We start from the raw sequence: 18566 nt of genomic DNA on the forward strand, positions 1-18566 counted from the left end.
ACTTGGCTGCTCGTGACGACACATTGATGTCTTAAGACACGAACCGATCAGTTTCTGTGAGAAACTGAATAGTATTGGTTCTTTTTTTTAACCTCATATCCAGACGAATCTCATCTAGTGTTCCCATCCGCTATTACTGCCGTCTGGTAAGGTCAAACTAGCGTGAATTACTGCCTGTGCGGATGAGGAATCTACATCATATATATCTATGATTGCGCCAATTTGACCTAACCAGATGAAAGTAATGACGGATGAGAACATTAGAAGAGATTTGTCTACATATGAGGTAAAAAATAAAACATAAATACTGTTAGTTTTTTCACAGAAACTGATCGGTTCGTGTCTTAAGACATCAATGTGTCGTCACGAGCAGCCGAGTTTTTGTGCATGTTGTCTAAGCATGTTTTTTTAAAACTCTCATAGAGTTGTTACCCATTTACATGCATTATGACTGACAGACTGCAACGGTTGAAGTTAAAAATCGTCATTTGTGTTCTACTGAAGAAACAAAGACACCTACATCTTTAATGCACTGTGGGTAAGCAGATAAACATCACATTCTCATTTTTTGGTGAACTAACCCTTAAAGCAAGGGTCTATTGAATGAGGGATGTGGGGTCGGATATGTACAGACCTTCCTTGCTTGTGATATTTCAATCTTTCTGGTCTCTTATTTTCTTGCTCTGTTTCTACAGCAGGATGAATTTATGGACTGGTGGAGCAAGTTTTATGCTTCCACAGGAGAGAGGAACAAATGCGGAAGTTATCTGGAGAAGGACTTTGATACACTGCAGGTAAGGCATCAAAGTAATGTTGTCCCTCATGTTGTTCCAAATGCATATGACTGACTTTCTTTTCATACTTCTGCAGAACACAAAATGAGATATTTTAAAGCACTTTTTTTGTTCAAACATTGAAAGTCAATGAGGCCCAAAACAACATTAGAACCCCATTAGAAACACTAAAAGGCTTTTCACAATGCACTTATAGGGAAAATTCACCCAAAAATTAAAATTAGCCCATGACTTACTCATCCTCAAGTCATCCTAGGAGTATATGATCAAACAAATCTTTATTAAGACAAGTTGTCTAAGAGAGCGATTCGTTCATTTTATGTTGACTGCACATGCGCAACATGCCATCGCTTCTGTACAGGTTCTCTTCTGTTTCTGTATTCAGCCTATGGGGCTGTGAATTGGTGAAACGAATGATTTAAACCCAAAGACTCGGGTGGTGAACTAATCAATTCTATGCATTACATATGGGGCTGTCACGGCCCAGATCAGACACTGATGACGGAACTCAAACCCGAAGACACGAGAGGTGTACTAATCTTTCCAGGGAACAGAAGTGATTAAATGCGAAGTGGCAAAAGAAAGAATGACTTGGATTCAGAGTTGAGGTGAACTAACAGACTGCATAGCCTGAAGACCCAGCTAAGCAATTCATTAATCATTTCTTTCTCAAAGTTTGGCCGTGGCTGCATTAGCTTATAATAATTTTTTGCAACGTTTTACAAACGTCTGCTCAAGTACTCAATGTGTTGGGTAATTTAGTGTGACATTTTAATTATATTCTGCTGAAATTAACAAATTCTGACTTGAAAAAAGATTTGTTCATTTTGCTGAATGAGTTTCAAAGATCTAAACATGTATAATGATTCAAACTTCCCACTACTACAAAAAGAATAACCCCTGACGCGATGTATACGAGTATTGCAGGTTTTGATGCCTCTTGCGGTTTAAAGGAATAGGGCTGGGCAACAAACTAAAGCCCCTCTCCTCTTATATTGAAATCCTCCAGCATTTCTCTTTTAAAATTCTTACTTTAGACTTCTAATTCATGGCCGGTGTTTTGTTTTGCTCTATCCTCTGTGCTTCTGCGTTCAAGGGGTTACTCCTTTGCCGTAAATCAATGCTTACGGCCATCTGCCAGAAGCTAGTTATTTTAGTTTATAAAGTTTTAAATACAGAGATTTTTCCAACACAAACACATAGCTTTGCTTCAGAATGCCTTTATTAACCCTCACGAGCTTTGTGGATTACTTTTATGATAGATAGATGCACTTTTATGGACTTCAAAACTGAAATAACCATTCACTGCCATTATAATGCTTAGAAGAGCCAGGACATTTTTTTTAAAAATATAACTCTGATTGTATTTGTCTGAAAGAAGAATATCATATATGCAGACGATGGCATGAGGGGGAGTAAATCATGGGCTAATTTAGGTTTTTGGGTGAACTATTCCTTTAACCCTGGGGTATCGGCCTTCTAATCTCTTTTTACCCTGGGCATAGAACGTTTCACACTTTTAATTTAGAAGTGGGGTTAGCATCATTTTTGATCTGGCGTTATGAAACCCTGGAGCAGGGTTAGCACCTACTGACTAACTGCACAAACGTTATGGCTAGAAACAGAGACTAAACTGCATGCCTCATATTCACATGCTTTGGATAGTATTAGTTACAAAATCACTGTGTTGTGTTGTTTTAACGTTTGAGGGGAAACATGTTTTATTCTTAATTCTATAGACCAAAAAGTCTCATTCAGGTTTAAGTCAATATATGCAGTACACAGGACAGAATATAATAAGAGGATATGGAATGCTAGAACCTTTATTTAAACGGGTCGCATACTCATAGAAATAGAAATAGCTGTCATTTCACCATCTCAGTTAACTATAGACCTGATATAGTCTGGCTATGAGTAACCCACTTCTAGCCGAAATAACCTTGAATTTGAATGTTGCTTTTGCCAAAATAACTTTCGAGATGTATGATATTCCATCATGTAAGCAGAGTCAACTGTGATTACAAGGTGTTTGGTTTCATTTCTTTGACATGTTCATGTTCTTGATGACTAGTCTATTCTTGGGCTATGGCGAGACAGCGTTTACATTTTCACTGACTGTCCAGGTTTTGCCCAGGATTCCATTTACCCAGGGTTTAGAATGAAAAAGCCATTTTTTTAAAAAGGGGTGATGACTTGAGAAACCAACTTTCCCTTGAGCCTTTGATATATAAAAGGTCATGGTAATATAAGAATATCCTGTACGTTTCAGAGCGGAAAACCTCATTGTTAGTCAAACAAAAGCTTTTATAGACACCAGACCCAGAGAACAAGGCTCTCAATCAGTGAGGTATTAGATGGGGGAAACACCGCCTGTGTCTACAGATAAATGTACGCCTGTAGCGTAGATTCTGTAGCCCCCCTCCCCATCCCCCCAACATGCCAAAGATAGCAAAATTATCTTTTGTAAACCAGACACAGGTCAACACTGGATTTACAGACATATTGAGATTAAAGCACAATGCTGCGCCTTCGATATTGGATCCGACAGGAATGGTGCAACACACTTATGTGAGTAAATAAAAAAATAAAAAAATAAATAAAAATATATTAGTATTGCATTGTTACCATAGCACACTGTCACAGGTTGGAGAATCTTTTATTCGTTAGTTGTTTGCAATTAAGTTGGTTGGTTCATCAGACTCCCAGGGCTCGCAAAGCCAAATATCCCGGGGCCATGTGTTTTCCAGACGGGCTACCAAACCGTAAGCACGTCGGCAGCCTGGTGAATTTTAAATTGTGAAATAACATTAATTTCTTGATCTGCATTCACTCTCTTGACTTGATGTTTGAAGAGCGTGTGTGCGTGTGTGGTTCAAGCTTATATCCACCGATTAGACAGGCCAAGTAATAAAAAAATGAATCAGTCACGGGTGGATGAGAGATAAATCATTGTGTTTGTTTGATAAATACGTTTTGAGAGCCCTGTCAGAGAATTATTCCGGTTGCCGCTTTAAAAACCATCCCTTATCCCTCCCATGAACTGACAAGGGAGTTGAAGCTCATTAAATATGCAAATCTTATCCAATCCTAACCGTGGGTGTTTACTTCTAAGTCTCCAGTGCGTCACACCCATTAAAACCCAGTGTTTAGGAGAGAGCCTCAAAACCAGTGTAGAAAATAGCCTATTACTTATTAGGTATGTTGTTTTTGAATGTAAAAACCATGTGAACGTCATAAGAAACAGTTCATGACACCTTTAAGATATCTTTTTTTGTGTTCCACAGAAGAAAGAAAGTCATACTGGTTTGGTACAACATTAACATGAGCAAATAAGGATTTTCAATTTGGGGGGGACTACAGCATACTCTTGAAAAACCAGTTCAGTGTCCTGCAGAGATAGAAAATGAAAAGTTCTTTGTGGAACTTCAAGGAATAATTCAGCCAAAAATGAACATTTTGCCATTGTTTATTCATGCTCATGTCTTCCCACTGGCACGTCTAACATGATCCCAGCGGTATGAAATCTGTACGTGGAGATTAACAGCAAAAGTTCATTGTAACATTAGTGACATTATCAGTGCCCAAGCAAAACCAACATAAGGATGCCAGAATCAGAGGACGCAGAAACATCAGCTCCACAACCGAACTTCAAAGCCCTGTGGTCTCCCGAGGGAGTGCATGTGCCTACTTTCAAACGCTCACTTACCCCGACTCCAGTCCACTCCAGCCCACTTCCCACAAGCTTATCCATTTATAATAGAGCCAGTGGCTGCCAGATTCCCAACTTTTCCGATGAATTCATGTCGGGGTTGCCACAGGGGGATAACCAAGTGCAGACAAGGGCTCCGTTACTGACGTCATCCAGCCGTTTTCCCCCCAGCCCACACCTCCCTATCATCCCTCGATCTCTGGCCGGTTTGTCAGCGATCTCCCCTGTCACCACGTACTCTCTCTGCTTGCCTTAGCCACTCTTTCCAACCTTTCCCATCTAAACGTGTCCGTTAGTCATCTGGCAGAGGCCTCTGGTCTCAGGGCTACCTGCTAGGAACGGGCCCAGTTGTTGGCTGCCACCGTGTGAGAGCGTCCCACGCACCGGGAGGAGCGACGGACAGAAACACTTTCCCTAAAACTGCTGAGATGAGCTGTTATTTTGGGCTTATGGTGCCTGAGGGAGAGATTGAAAGCAGGGAAAGAGCAAAAGAGACTGGGAGAGGGTTTCATGTGATGTGTGCAGTGTCACACGTTCAGGGACCGGGCCTGAGTGAGTCAACTAGAAAAACAGAGCGACTTGCTTACGAGGATTCCTTCGTACTTTTGTCACTAAGTTGTCTCCTGGGTGGCCATTTGGTTATAGAGTTGTGGGGCGCTAGTTAAAAGTTGTGTAATGTCATGGCGAAGCATATTTTCCTTGGGCACAAATCGCTTTTGCGCATTTTATTGCCGTTTTTAAACATTCTAATAATCAGGAATTTCCAGATCTTTTTGCATTAATGGTGCATTTGAGGTGATTTGACTTGTGCCTGAAATGTTAAACCCACAATTAAAGATCCCAGAGTCCAAGATTCTTAAAGAAAACTGCTTTGGCAAGACAAACAATGGATGTCTTGTACATTGTGTGTCTTTTCAGCCCTTTGAGTTGATTAGAGCACATTTTTTTCACAAAATACACATTCTCCTGTGCTTCCTTTCTCAGGTGTATGACAGAGAACTGGAGAAAACTGAAGGCTTTGAGCAGTTTGCTGATTTCTGTCAAACGTTTAAACTTTACCGTGGAAGATCCCAGAATGAGAGTGAAGACCCTTCTGTTGTTGGAGAGTTCAAGGTAGGGTCATTATAACATCTCAGTTACTATCAGCTGCTATAACATGTGCTCTCATTCAGTGTTCAAGAGGGAAAACATTCAGACGTTGCCAGATAAAGCAAGGGTTGGGTGTCGATGCTTATTAGCTGAGCTAATGAAAAGTCATTGAAAGTCATTGGTTTCTGGGTTCTTCAAAGCACCAGCACATTGATAGTTTCTGAAAAACTAGAGAATAAATTGTTTGTTTGTTTTTTGTTGGAAATGTAATTCAATTACGACAACTCTCGGAGTGGATAGATTCAACCAGCATTTTATTAGCATAGAACATGGAATGTACATAGGCTTGATTTTGGTGGACGAAATCTGCTACACTGCTGCTGCTTCATAAAATATGAAGTTTAGTCATGAAACTCTATTAATCGTTGATCGGTTCTTTCTGTTCTACGACACCAACCAGAGGTACTTCCTCATCTATGTGGCTTTATTTATACCGTATTCTAGCCGCAAACAGTACGCCACACAATATGAGAACTCCTATTATCCCACTTCCTCCCCAGTGCCACCTGTAGAGATCTGCTATGGAGGTTATGTTATTCTCCAGCAGCCTTTCCTTGTTGTTATCTTGACTAAGCTGAACATTATGTTTTGCACAGCAGCAGTGTAGCAGATTTCGTCCACCAAAATCAAGCCTATGTACATTCCATGTTCTCTGCTAATAAAATGCTGGTTGAATCTATCCACTCCGAGAGTTGTCATAATTGAAATACATTTCCAACAAAAAAAAAAACAACAACATTTTATTCTCTAGTTTTTCAGAAACTATCAATGTGCTGGTGCTTTGAAGAACCCAGAAACCAATGACTTTCAATGACTTTTCATGCACCAGATTTTAAAAGTTTCTTCCTCATATTTTATTTTATTTTTTATTTTCTTGACAGATCGCAGCAGATTTTAACAGAATAAAAAAATTATAATTATATATATATATATATATATATATATATATATATATATATATATACAGTCTTGTTCAAAATAATAGCAGTACAATGTGACTAACCAGAATAATCAATGTTTTTAGTATATTTTTTATTGCTACGTGGCAAACAAGTTACCAGTAGGTTCAGTAGATTCTCAGAAAACAAACAAGACCCAGCATTCATGATATGCACGCTCTTAAGGCTGTGCAATTGGGCAATTAGTTGAATTAGTTGAAAGGGGTGTGTTCAAAAAAATAGCAGTGTGGCATTCAATCACTGAGGTCATCAATTTTGTGAAGTAACAGGTGTGAATCAGGTGGCCCCTATTTAAGGATGAAGCCAACACTTGTTGAACATGCATTTGAAAGCTGAGGAAAATGGGTCGTTCAAGACATTGTTCAGAAGAACAGCGTACTTTGATTATAAAGTTGATTAGAGAGGGGAAAACCTATAAAGAGGTGCAAAAAATGATAGGCTGTTCAGCTAAAATGATCTCCAATGCCTTAAAATGGAGAGCAAAACCAGAGAGACGTGGAAGAAAACGGAAGACAACCATCAAAATGGATAGAAGAATAACCAGAATGGCAAAGGCTCAGCCAATGATCACCTCCAGGATGATCAAAGACAGTCTGGAGTTACCTGTAAGTACTGTGACAGTTAGAAGACGTCTGTGTGAAGCTAATCTATTTTCAAGAATCCCCCGCAAAGTCCCTCTGTTAAAAAAAAGGCATGTGCAGAAGAGGTTACAATTTGCCAAAGAACACATCAACTGGCCTAAAGAGAAATGGAGGAACATTTTGTGGACTGATGAGAGTAAAATTGTTCTTTTTGGGTCCAAGGGCCACAGGCAGTTTGTGAGACGACCCCCAAACTCTGAATTCAAGCCACAGTACACAGTGAAGACAGTGAAGCATGGAGGTGCAAGCATCATGATATGGGCATGTTTCTCCTACTATGGTGTTGGGCCTATTTATCGCATACCAGGGATCATGGATCAGTTTGCATATGTTAAAATACTTGAAGAGGTCATGTTGCCCTATGCTGAAGAGGACATGCCCTTGAAATGGTTGTTTCAACAAGACAATGACCCAAAACACACTAGTAAACGGGCAAAGTCTTGGTTCCAAACCAACAAAATGAATGTTATGGAGTGGCCAGCCCAATCTCCAGACCTTAATCCAATTGAGAACTTGTGGGGTGATATCAAAAATGCTGTTTCTGAAGCAAAACCAAGAAATGTGAATGAATTGTGGAATGTTGTTAAAGAATAATGGAGTGGAATAACAGCTGAGAGGTGCCACAAGTTGGTTGACTCCATGCCACACAGATTTTAAAAAACTGTGGTCATACAACTAAATATTAGTTTGGTGATTCACAGGATTGCTAAATCCCAGAAAAAAAAATGTTTGTACAAAATAGTTTTGAGTTTGTACAGTCAAAGGTAGACACTGCTATTTTTTTGAACACACCCCTTTCAACTAATTGCCCAATTGCACAGCCTTAAGAGCGTGCATATCATGAATGCTGGGTCTCATTTGTTTTCTGAGAATCTACTGAACCTACTGGTAACTTGTTTGCCACGTGGCAATAAAAAATATACTAAAAACCTTGATTATTCTGGTTAGTCACATTGTACTGCTATTATTTTGAACAAGACTGTATATATATATATATATAATTTTTTTTTTTTTATTCTGTTAAAATCTGCTGCGATCTGTCAGAAACTTTTGGTTTTGTAAATAATTTATTTTGATTAAATTATGAAAAAAATATTTGTGCAATTTAAAAAATACTCTCCTATGGCATCCGGTATATGGCCGTAAAACACATTTTGGTTCTAATCGGAACCTCTAATTTGAAGAGTGTAGATACTTTTTCCTGGTTTATTTGGATTATAACTGGTTTAGTTTTAGTAGGATTTGAGGGAACTAAATTTGAGGGATTAAAGTGTAATTTGAGGTCTGTCTGGAGGCCCCAGACAGCAGTTCTCCAGAAAAAAGTAAAACTAAATTGCACCATGAGTTAAACTGAATCCTGTCCCGTGCTCCTTCAGGGTTCATTTAAGATCTATCCGTTGCCTGATGATCCCTCGATGCCTGTACCCCCACGTCGCTTCTGCAAGCTCCCCCCGAATGGAATAGAGGAGTGCCTGGTACGCATTTACATCATCCAGGCCTATGGCTTACAGCCCAAAGATGCCAATGGCAAGGTATGTACGACGCAACCAAAATACATAAAAAAGGAAAGGAACATGCTATCTAGCCGTTGGCTTATCAGTGTCCTTGTATATTCTTCGGGAATAGGAGAGGATGTTACAACAGCCCTTGTATTTTCAGCATTCACAAATCTCTGTAGTTTCTCGTCAGCCAGACGAGCCCTTTGCGAAGCCTCTGCAGTGCCAGAGTCATAAGAGAGCCGAGAAATTGCTTTATGAAAACATGGAGCCACCCTTTTACCCACAACCATAAACTCTCAATCGCTGCCCGAGACCTGGCCAACACGCCACCTCTCTGGCTCTGCGTCAGATGGGCTTTCCCTTCATTAGTTGCGAATATGCTAAGATGACGTCCTTTCATCACCTACTCAGGCCAGGAGTTATGATATGGAACATTTCACACATGTACTCGCTGCCTATGAAACAACGCACTGATCACAGAGATTTGATGCTTTTTTCCACCGCGAGAGCAAAGAGCGGTTGTTTTAAGTACGAAAAGAGGGCGTGCTGTTTTGGATATTGTTGCTTATAGTATATATGTGTGAGTGTGTGGCTATGTTAACACATACTAACAAGTACTTCTTGTTCTTTCGTAGTGTGACCCCTATGTTAAGATCACACTTGGCAAGAAATCAGTCCATGACCATGACAATTACATACCCTGTACTTTGGACCCCGTCTTCGGAAAGTAAGTATCTCTCTTTTTTCTCTCTCTTTCTTTCTGTCTCTTTGAACAGATTCTCTGTCACACACACACACACACGTACAGAAAGACGTCATGTCAAGCATTGATTATACCAGCAGGGGTCGCCACACTCATAATAATGATGACACCCCTAATTCTAAGTCTTTAATGTTGGATACGTGCAAGAAGGAAGGTTTGATCTGGTGGCTAAATGATACTTAGACAGAATATGGATCATGTGAATGATTACCTTTGAAAACGTTTAAGCAAAAATAAGTCTTTTGCTTCTCATTTAGGATGTTTGAGCTGACATGCTCTCTGCCTCTTGAGAAGGACCTAAAGATCATGCTGTATGATTATGACATGGTCACTAAAGATGAGAAAATCGGAGAGACCGTCATTGATTTGGAGAATCGCTTCTTGTCGCGCCATGGCGCTCGCTGTGGCCTGCCACAGTCCTACTGTCTGTAAGAAATGCCTCTGTCACTCATCCTATTTCCTTTCACTGCCCATGTTTTGTAGTCATTATGAAAACTGTAAAGAACAGATAGTTAATGTTTAAGTTTGATCTTTTTGAAGCCATGACGAAGCCTTTGACCTTTGAATCACATCATATTGAATGGTTAGTTCACCCAAAAATGAAAATTCTGTCAATAATTACTTACCCTAATGTCGTTTGACTTCCGTAAGACCGCCGTTCATCTTCAGAACACAAATGAAGATATAAAAAAGATATTTTTGTTGAAATCCGATGACTCAGACAGGCCTTCATTGACACCATTGTCATTTCCTCTCTCAAGAACAATAAAAGGCACTAAAGACGTCGATACAAAGCCCCTCTCACTACAGTGGCTCTACAATAATTTTATGAAGCGACAAGAATAGTTTTTGTGCAAAAACAAAAAAACTACTTATATAGTGATGGGCCGATTTCAAAACAAAGTTTCTAACCGTTATGAATCAATTAAACGATTCATGATTCGGATCACCAAAGTCACGTGATTTCAGCAGTTTGGCGGTTTGACTCAATACGCTGATTCATGACCTTTCGAAACTTTTTTTTGAAATCGGCCCATCACTATATAAGTCGTTATTCCGTTTTTTGCACACATGAGAAACTATTCGCTTCATAAAATTATTGTAATACCACTGACTGTAGTGAGATGGGCTTTGTAACGACGTCTTTAGTGCCTTTTATAGGTCTTGAGAGAGGAAATGACATTGGTGTAAATGAAGGCCTGTCTGAGCCATCGGATTTCAAAAATAAACAAATCTTCATTTGTGTTCCGAAGATGAACCAAGGTATTATAGGTGTCAAACGGCACTGGGGTAAGTATTTTATGACAGAATTCTCATTTTTGGGTGAACTAACCCTTTCAGTCATAATCTGATCCTGATCTCTATCTTCTATGACTCTGCTGAAAAAAACTGCTTAAATCAGTCTAAGATGGTTAGTTGGTCTTCTAGCCTGGCCAAGCTGTTTAGACTAGTTTGTTTTGCTGGAAAAACAGCTAAAGGACAGCTAAGAAACCAGTGTATCCAAGCTGGTAGACTAGCGAAGACCAGCAAACCACCTGTTTTTCTAATTATAAGTTTGAATCATGTGTCATGTTATGATCAAGGGCAATCTGGTTTTTAACTTGTTCAGGTTACACATAATATTCTCATGTTCTTATTCCCCAATTTTGTATTAAATGATTTATATTAATTGTAATAATTGCGATTTGTTTTACTTTTTACTTTTTTTATTTATGTACTAATGTATTTTTTATTATTTTGATATATTATTTAATTTATTTTTAAATATGTTATGGATATGTTCCATTTTGCTGAGCCATTTTGTCTTATGAAGTTTTCTATAACTTGTTTAGTGGGTTGCTTGGCAAATACATATCAGCCTCAACAGCTTGGCCTGGCTAGGAAACCTTTTTTTTCTTTGTTGTTACCAGAGTAATCATCTCCTAAATGTAAAACAAAATAATAATTAAATGAAGTTGAGTAACCGTTGGCTGTCCCACACCCTCATCATACATCCGTGGTTTTGCACTGTAAATGAACTCTATGTTTCTGTGCTGACTAGGTCGGGAGTTAACCAGTGGAGAGATCAGCTAAAACCATCTCAGTTACTTCATCGTCTGTGCGAGAGGCGAAACTACAAACTGCCCGTCTACAAGCAGGATAGAGTCTATTTCAGAGGACACGAGTACACCGTTGCAGACCTTGGTCAGTGTCCTAAACACACACTCCAACTAGACCTAGTTTCCTACCACTGAATTTAATATTGATGATATTTGATCATTAATTCTGCTATTGTCATTACCAAAGAGCAGCTTCTTAGAGAATTGTGCGCAGAAATGCACAGCAACACGTACGAATGAATAAACACGGGCATCACGACCTATCAAACCCGGGGGTTGGACGGCGAAAAAAGAAAGTGGAAGTCTTTTCTTTGGAGCTGCTGAAAGCATTAGTCACGAGTAAGAGCTAATCAAAGCAGCAGCCTGACTCCATCACATCTTCCGTCATTAAAAAAAGCGAGTCGAGCACGAGATCGGCTGCGGTTCTGTGAAAACACTGACAGAAAAAGAATAACGATATATGTCTCGACTTGTGCCATACATCATATCTGTGTGTGTGGGATCACAGAGCTGTTGGGGAGGCCGCTTGGCTTTTCTTGCTCGGGCGCTATGAGCGGAAAGAATGAGTTGTTCCTCTGTGTGAAGAAAAACAAGTGCGATATTGTAAAGACGAAGGACCTGTGTAAACATACAGCACCTCTGACATAGTCATTCATTCACAGCAAATATATCACTCCTTGCCACAGCAACTTGACGTCCCCTCCTGTTTTAAAGTGTGCCCCTGGGATGACAATGCTAACTAATGCTAGTTCACCATTAGGTGTGTATTATGTTGATCTTAATGATGTGTGACCTCCATCAGATCCTCCCAACACTTCTGGTTTGACCTCTAAGCCCTTAAAGTCCCATGGCCATCTTTCTACCAGTCAGATGTTACACAGAGCCTACAGAAAGCCAAGCTCTCCAGCCATTTTCCCTTCCATGATGCTTTGGGACGAGGTCGGCTTCAGATTTATGGTGAACTAGCATACAAGCGTGTTCAGCCAAGGTCAACACTGTGGCGGGCTTCTCAGCCTCCAGCTCCTGTGTCTCGCCGCGGAGGAATACTACATCTTTTTGTTTGGCCCACGTAACTGCGGCAACCCGCGCGTCAAAGCAATTATCAGGTGGCCGTTTCGGGCATCCAACTTCATGGCAGGAATTGTCTTCCTCCACTTCAATCTTTTTCCTCTTTTCTCCACACTCCGACCATGTTTCCCTCAGGGACATGACACAGGGTTTCAAACCATAAACTTAACATTGGACGTTTATTTTTTTTTCTTCTCTCGCGCTCTCTTTTTGCTTTTTGAAAGGGGAAACTCTCTTCTTAGATCAACAGCAATGAAATCAACGCATCATCTGAGAAATGGAGAAAGATAAACATTTCCGACTATTTAAGTGGAATGCTTCATGAATGTTGGCTTTTTTTTCTGCTCTCGGTTATGACTTCATAAAACCTGATGCCCAAATGTTCTTCATATCAAACCAGGTTTTGCATAGTGGTTCCATTTCACAGTTTTAATGGAAAATAACATAATGATGAATCTTCCTTATAACTGTTAAACAATTTTAAGTTAAAAAGGTCAACATTTTGGATACAATGACCTTATGGTTGACCACATTTGGCCCTCAGATGAAGGGAAAGCTCTAAACCCTCACCTGGGACCAGTGATGGAGCGTCTAGCTCTGTTGGTGTTGAGAAGGCAGGGTCTGGTGCCTGAACATGTAGAGACGCGACCCCTCTACAGCCCCTTGCAGCCAGATATAGAACAGGTTACACAGTCTTAACTCTTATTCCATAATAGTATCTATTAAAATATATTTGACACATTTATTTTAGTAGAATTGCATGTTTCATTTTATATATGTAATTTATTTTATTCTATTGTATTTTAATAATTCTTATTTATATATTTTTTTATTTTATTCAGTTTAAATATGTAATGATTTTCATTTTATGAATGTAATACGCTTTGTTTATGTCATAAAAAATGTATGCCCTGTCAGTCTTCACAGAGTTGTTTTATTTGCCAACACACAGGGGCGGCTACAGATGTGGGTGGACCTGTTCCCTAAATCTTTAGGTCCACCAGGACCTCCATTTAACATCACACCACGCAAAGCTAAAAAGTAAATGCATCGCCTTTGTTTAGCATCTATCGGTTTGTCTCGAAACACATCCAGAAGCGTAACATGTTGATGTTTTCTGCTCCCATAGGTTCTTCCTGCGCTGTATTATATGGAACGCAAGAGATGTTATCTTGGATGATGTCAGTGTCACTGGGGAGAAGATGAGTGACATTTATGTGAAAGGGTACATCTGGGTGTCATAAACGGGTTGTTGGGTTTGTGTGTATGAGCTCTGGTTAGATTAAGTTGTTATTGTTTCCCATGTCATGGGCCTGTTGCTTGTCTGTTGCCACTGTGACCAATAGTAACAACGGCATGCAAAAATGATCGATCAGTAGAAACAAACACACAGTTGCAAGGCAACCATAGACCCAAGCTGTAGGTCAATTACAGCTAAGCTGCATTGTCTTCTAATGTGTTGGAAATGATGTGTCGGGTAATTGCGAATGTTATTTTTTCAATCCTAGCTGGATGCACGGCTACGAAGTGAGCAAGCAGAAAACAGACGTGCACTATCGATCTCTGGGAGGTGAAGGCAACTTTAATTGGCGGTTCCTCTTCCCCTTCCTCTATTTACCTGCAGAACAGCTCTGCACCATTGATAAGAAGGTAAGGTGTAACGTACATTGGCCAGTAAGAGCAGTGCATGTGACCCTCGCTCCCCTGGCCTCAAGAGGAGCACTAGCGAAACTACGTTCTTTATCGTCCTTGTTAGTGTGCGTTTTGAATACCGCTCGGAGCAAGTCTGGTAGGACCGGTTACATTTGGTGCCGTTGACCCGGATGAGAGTGAGGTTTAAGGGGGGTGAGTGTAACGTAGGCCGTTTAGAACAGTGTGTGTAAACCTCACTCCCCTGATCTCAAGAGATACACTAGCGACTGATGCGAGAGGCTGCGGTCTTAAAGGGATAGCTCACCCAAAAATGAAAATTTTGATGTTTACTGTATCTGCTTACCCTCAGTGCATCCAAGATATAGGTGTCTTTGTTTCTTCAGTAGAACACAAATGAAGATTTTTAACTCCAACCGTTACTCGTATAATGCATGCCAATGGGGTGTTTTCTATGAGAGTCACTATGGGAGTAAAACACACATAGATGTGTGATACCATATTAAACACAGAGGCTCGTGACGATACATTGATGTCTTAAGACACCAAAAATCGGTTTGTGTGAGAAATCGAACAACATGCCTGTTGCATGAAGCTAGCTGAACAAACTCTGAGTTTCAGAGTAGGTTTAGAGTTGACAAATCCAGATAAATCCAGCCTGGTTTAGATCAAGTTCAACCGTTTCTCTAAGCTCGGTATAAACATTCTCTGTCAACTCATGTTTAATCCAGAGTTTGCAATTAACTCTGAAGTGCGTGCACCTGAATGTGTGACACGTGCGCCAAACAGCCAATCACAGTGTCCGTTTGATTCACTTCTCTTCTGAAGATTGAGAGATTGCTTTAAAAATTATTTTGAAATTAAATGCGTTTACAAGGCAGGAATAAACACTGCTGCTGCTGCTGCTGCAACAGTGTGAGAAGGCAGCTGAAGGATTATCTGACTATATCAATGCATTATGTGAATCAAAGAAATATGCCAAAATAATTATAGGTTCACAAAGAGCTCAAATTAATAGACGTTTTAAAGAATAATGAATGCATGTATTATGTTTATATTACTATTTGGCTACATATAATATTTATATGAACATATATAAATTATAATTACTCTGAACTCATATAATATAAATATAATAAATAAATAGCGCCAAAAATGCGCAATTTTATTTCTAACGTTTTTTTTAATTATAAACTGCTTTAATTTGGAACGAGAGATACAAGGGGGTATGACTTTATTGCTTGCAGCTGATTGGTCCAGTTTGGGTTTGCGATCTCTAGGTTAGCCGTGTAGTGTAAATTACCATAGTGATGAACTGATAAAAACCAATCCACCTTCTTGAGCCCGAAAAAACAGAGTTTGCTCAAACTAATCTCAAACTTACCTGGGTAACAACTGAAACCAACTTTGTGCAACAGGCCACTGGGGCTGAGCAGATAAACATCAAATTTTCTTTTTTGGGTTAACTATCACCTTTGTTAGCATGCCCACGTCCCACGCCGGAGATCCAGGTATGAATCCCGTTCTGAGCGGGTCGAGTCGGACCCGTTACAGAGGCGCAATCTAGGTTTACTGTAAACAAAGAACAAGTCAGAAACTCAAACCCTGTCAGAATTTATATCCGCACGCTGCACTTCAGCTTCGTCGCAGAAACAAAAATCTTCTGCCTTGATTGAGTCTGAATAGGTGATCCGCGGGTCACCCTGCATGATTTGCGGGCGTTTTGTCTAACGCCCACATTTTGAAGGATATCACTGCAGTTGGCAGGTGTTTAATGCAATGTTTCAAACCCAGATATGTTACAGGCTGCATCTGGCAAGCCTCCACATACCAAACGTGGTACATGAACATCTTGTAACAGCAAGACAGTCCAGCCTTCAGTCAAGCCAGCTCAGGGAAAACAGCTGTGATGGACAAGGCACTTAAAGTGAGGTTTTGGCAGGCAAGAGATCAGTTATAGTAAGATTGAAGATAGCGGTTCCACCCATTAAACTGAGAGCGGCCCGCAACAGCTGTCAAACGATAGATCCACTTTGGCTGAGCTTTGTTGGAAGCAACGCATAATAGAACAGATACATAGTGAAACCAATTCTCTCGCATGAAACACGGCTCTCAGTGATAATTGGAAGTGAGTTCTTATTTGCAGTGTTTGTTTTGATGGAGCTGTATGCGGTTGTCAGGCAGGATGTGCAAACCGGCGGGGCCTATTTACCGGTGAACGGCAGCAGTTCAGCTCCGTGAAGCGTGAGTTCATTATCCTCGTCGTGTTTGTCCACACATCCATCACGGGTACAGTACGGTGGGAATGCTGTCACGCAGATGGAATCCTGTCTGGCGATGGGGTGCAGAATCAGGGCTGTAGTGGGAGTCGCTAACACTCTTTTCTGACTGGGACGTTTCTGTCGCTCTCGGTGGCTCTCACTCTCTCTCTGTCTCTCACCCTCTTTCTAATTCTGCTTCACACATTCATGCTATCATTTCCTCGCTCTGTCTTTCTCAGTCGTTGTCTTGGTCTGTCAGTTTATCTCTGTTTCTCCTAGAGGTGGTGTAGCTCATTTCTTGGGCTGGTAACTAAAGGGTTGGTGGGTCTTATCTCACAAGTAAGGCTCTTGTGATGCATGATATAGCAATTATTTACTGATATTAGACATTATTTAATGTATTGTATCTGTCGATATTGGACATTTAATTATTAATTCTCGTTTCTCCTCTTTTTACATTTAGAGTACCTTTGCCATCATATAAAACCAACTTATAGTTAATCTTTAATACATTCATAATTTTAAAACACTATTAAATGTAATCTTTAGCAAGATATCTCAAAATTAATATCTATTTTTATACTATTATTATGTTGTGATGCCTAAGCTCAATTAGGAGCTTGGTTAGGAGCTTGGTCATGGTTAGGAGATTCTGAATTGCAAGATGCAAACTCGCAGTTGTGAGAAAATAAAGTCTGAATTGTGAGATGAAAAGTTGTAATTATCTTTACAAATTTATTCAATGGCGGAAACAAGCTTCCATTGTTATCTGTCGATGATGCTTTTTTTAATTTATTGGTATCACCTAAATTTGGATATTTAATTGTGAATGCTCATTTCTACATTTATATAACTTTTTCCATCATCTAACCCTCCTTTAAGTTAATATTTAAAAGGCTAAGACCACTTTTAAATGTAATAATTACTGTATGATGTTTTGATTCCTAAATGTACTTATTTTTTTAGACAAAATATCATAGAATTGTAGCATCTGTCATATATATATATATATATATATATATATATATATATATATATATATATATATATATATATATATATATATATATATATATATTATCAGCCGCAACATGGAAATAATTATTGGCTCAACATAAAATGTTCATATTGGCGCATCTCTAGCTTCTAGTCCAGGTTACACTTGTCATGGTTATAGTAACACACAATGAAATGATAAATTAGCTAGTAGTTCTGATTGTACCTTTGTGAATCTCACCATGTTTCTTTTTCTGCAGGAGCATTTTTGGAGTCTGGATAAAGTTGAAACAAAACTTCCTCCTAAACTTTTTATCCAGATCTGGGACAATGACAAGTTCTCCTTTGATGATTTCCTTGGTAAGATTAAAACCTAATAGTCGTCCCTCAACTCTTCATCTCCTCAACTCCTCAACTCCCTTCCTCAGCTTTGCCACCCTCAGCGTATTCAGTCACGTTAACCTTGCACGGCACCACAAAGCTGTTTTTCAAGCATATTTTTCAGCCTTGACATGACAGATGAAAAACTTATGGGACTGGACCACACTGATAGGACCATGTGTGTGGTTTATTGTCATTAACCTATGTCTGTCTATATGGACATGCGAGCACAGGGAGATGGTAACCAAAACCTGAACCTCCTTAACCTGTGTGAGGTTACCAACCACATTACTGTGAAGCGTGACCGTCAGCATAAATGCACTTAACAACCTTAACACAAATACATCATTCAGACCACAAGAGTCCTCTATAACATATTTACTGCTAATGTTATTATTATCAGCTGAACCTAATTTCCAACATGTCAGCACAACTAGAAGAGAAATAAGTTATGACCTGACTCTTTAGAGACCTCGATAAAATACACTGATCTATGTACATTTGTAAAATAATTAGCATCTGACCGCAATGTGAAAACCTCAAAGAAAATGAAAGACTGCCAGCAGCAAAGTCTGAAGGACAAACATTTTTTTCTGT

General features: G+C 39.6%; 1 protein-coding gene across 9 annotated transcripts in view; it reads left to right on the top strand.

Moving 5' to 3' along the window:
- Positions 1 to 18566, top strand: part of dysf (dysferlin, limb girdle muscular dystrophy 2B (autosomal recessive)) — a 102363-nt gene that overhangs the window by 80041 nt on the left and 3756 nt on the right. For 8 of the 9 annotated variants that reach the window (XM_067443155.1, XM_067443190.1, XM_067443204.1 and 5 more), the window contains 11 exons: positions 696 to 794; positions 5488 to 5616; positions 8629 to 8784; positions 9387 to 9478; positions 9772 to 9942; positions 11556 to 11698; positions 13226 to 13365; positions 13634 to 13722; positions 13811 to 13906; positions 14190 to 14331; positions 17849 to 17948. In XM_067443155.1, the coding sequence (XP_067299256.1) occupies positions 696 to 794; positions 5488 to 5616; positions 8629 to 8784; positions 9387 to 9478; positions 9772 to 9942; positions 11556 to 11698; positions 13226 to 13365; positions 13634 to 13722; positions 13811 to 13906; positions 14190 to 14331; positions 17849 to 17948 (1357 nt within the window). The remainder of the gene's footprint in view (positions 1 to 695; positions 795 to 5487; positions 5617 to 8628; positions 8785 to 9386; positions 9479 to 9771; positions 9943 to 11555; positions 11699 to 13225; positions 13366 to 13633; positions 13723 to 13810; positions 13907 to 14189; positions 14332 to 17848; positions 17949 to 18566) is intronic. The other variant, XM_067443181.1, reaches the window with a different exon arrangement.

This window comes from Pseudorasbora parva, chromosome 1 (genome assembly GCF_024679245.1).
Source record: "Pseudorasbora parva isolate DD20220531a chromosome 1, ASM2467924v1, whole genome shotgun sequence".
Classification (NCBI taxonomy): Eukaryota; Metazoa; Chordata; class Actinopteri; order Cypriniformes; family Gobionidae; genus Pseudorasbora; species Pseudorasbora parva.